This window comes from Brassica oleracea, unplaced genomic scaffold (assembly GCF_000695525.1).
Source record: "Brassica oleracea var. oleracea cultivar TO1000 unplaced genomic scaffold, BOL UnpScaffold02842, whole genome shotgun sequence".
Taxonomy (NCBI): Eukaryota; Viridiplantae; Streptophyta; class Magnoliopsida; order Brassicales; family Brassicaceae; genus Brassica; species Brassica oleracea.
Window position 1 is genome coordinate 1 of NW_013619370.1, and position 1,446 is coordinate 1,446.

General features: G+C 34.2%; 1 protein-coding gene across 1 annotated transcript; it reads right to left on the minus strand.

The window, feature by feature from the left end:
- Positions 1-4: 4 nt before the first annotated feature.
- LOC106321751 (glycolipid transfer protein 1-like) lies at positions 5-1,354 on the minus strand (the record flags this gene model as incomplete). The annotated part of the gene is made up of 4 exons (XM_013759992.1): positions 992-1,354; positions 769-824; positions 167-297; positions 5-74 (listed from the first exon to the last, which is right to left on the minus strand). Coding segments are annotated over exons 1-4 (375 nt in total), but the record flags the coding sequence as incomplete, so codon positions are not given.
- Positions 1,355-1,446: the final 92 nt, after the last annotated feature.

The following is a 1,446-nucleotide window of genomic DNA, read 5'->3' on the forward strand; positions in this document are numbered from 1 at the left end:
CACAAGCTTGTGACATTGACCAGTCTTGATGTGCTACCAAGTTGCGGCATAACTCCACTAAGAAATCCATTGCCCTGAAAGAATCAATATATGTTTATCTGTTTCTGAGAAGCAATCATTTTCGTAAGAAAAGTGTGTATTGTGTTTACATGCCGATATTGTTTACCTGGTTAACCAGAGAAGACCATTGGTACAACTAGACGATCCTTTTGCTGTCCCTGACTCAATTTCACCTTGAACAATGGTGTACAAGTACTTGTACTTTTCTGGATCAGACAAGTAGTTCTTCTCCAACCTCTACAGAAGAGACAGACAAACAATTTTATATTGTAAAACAACAATCCAATGTACAGAGGTCGTGACGCAGGTACAGGACATTTTCTCTACATCAGAGTTACACATTACTAGGTCAGAAGAGTAAGAACTGAGACAATGCACTTTTACCAATGGTTTGTACTACGCATGCTAAACGGATTTGTGATCTATGATTACCAAAATCATGGAAACTAGAAGAGAACTTGATATGAACAAAAAGCTTAATTCCTTTTAACATAATCTATCTTAGAGATTAAGTTAATTCTTGAAGCTTGTATATTATTAATCATATGAAACCCATATATAGGAATACAACTTTATAGAATACTGAAACCTCTTATACTAATACAGAAAAAATAAAACTTCAAAACCAATTATTAAATAGAAATTACCAAAACTTTTAATGTAAAATATACTAATCTATCTAACGATAGTCACGTATCAAAACTTTACCGTTATGTTGCCACTAATGTCAGATTTCACGATAGTCATAGCAGCTCCAAACTTATCTGGGAAAACAGAAACCAAAAAAATAAATGAAGTCAACTAAAAAGTAAACAGAACAAGATATACACGTGAGCTTATATTGCTGAAGAACAATGAACAATCATCCAAAAATGTCAGAATCGCCATTCGGAAGCATTTAGAGAGCAGAAAAGTATAATCCTTTCGTTACCTAAAACAGGGAAGAGGGTCTTGCAGAGGTCAAGAAAAGGCATAGTAAGCATCTCGCCTTGTTCAGATTTGACATGCTTCATTCCTTCCAAACAAGGCGTGAACACAGTCCCTTCCATTTCCAACTCTTGACTGAACTGAAAGCGAGAACAAAAGAGGAAATCTCAGATATTATTATTACATTTCCATGTTTAGACACAACACCAGGATAACATGACACAATGGAAAGTCGATGATCCAGTGACCTATTATATCTTCCTCAAAGTTAACAATGAGGACAGTCAACATCAAAAACCCAAAACTCATAAACAATTCACTAAAGGATCTGAAACTAAAAGTCATCAAACTTAGAAACACATTAACTCAAACACAGAGAAATAAAATGGACTAGAAACACGAAAAAGGAGAAATATCGTACCTTTTGGTAGTGTTCAAAAAAAAAAAAAAAAAAAAAAT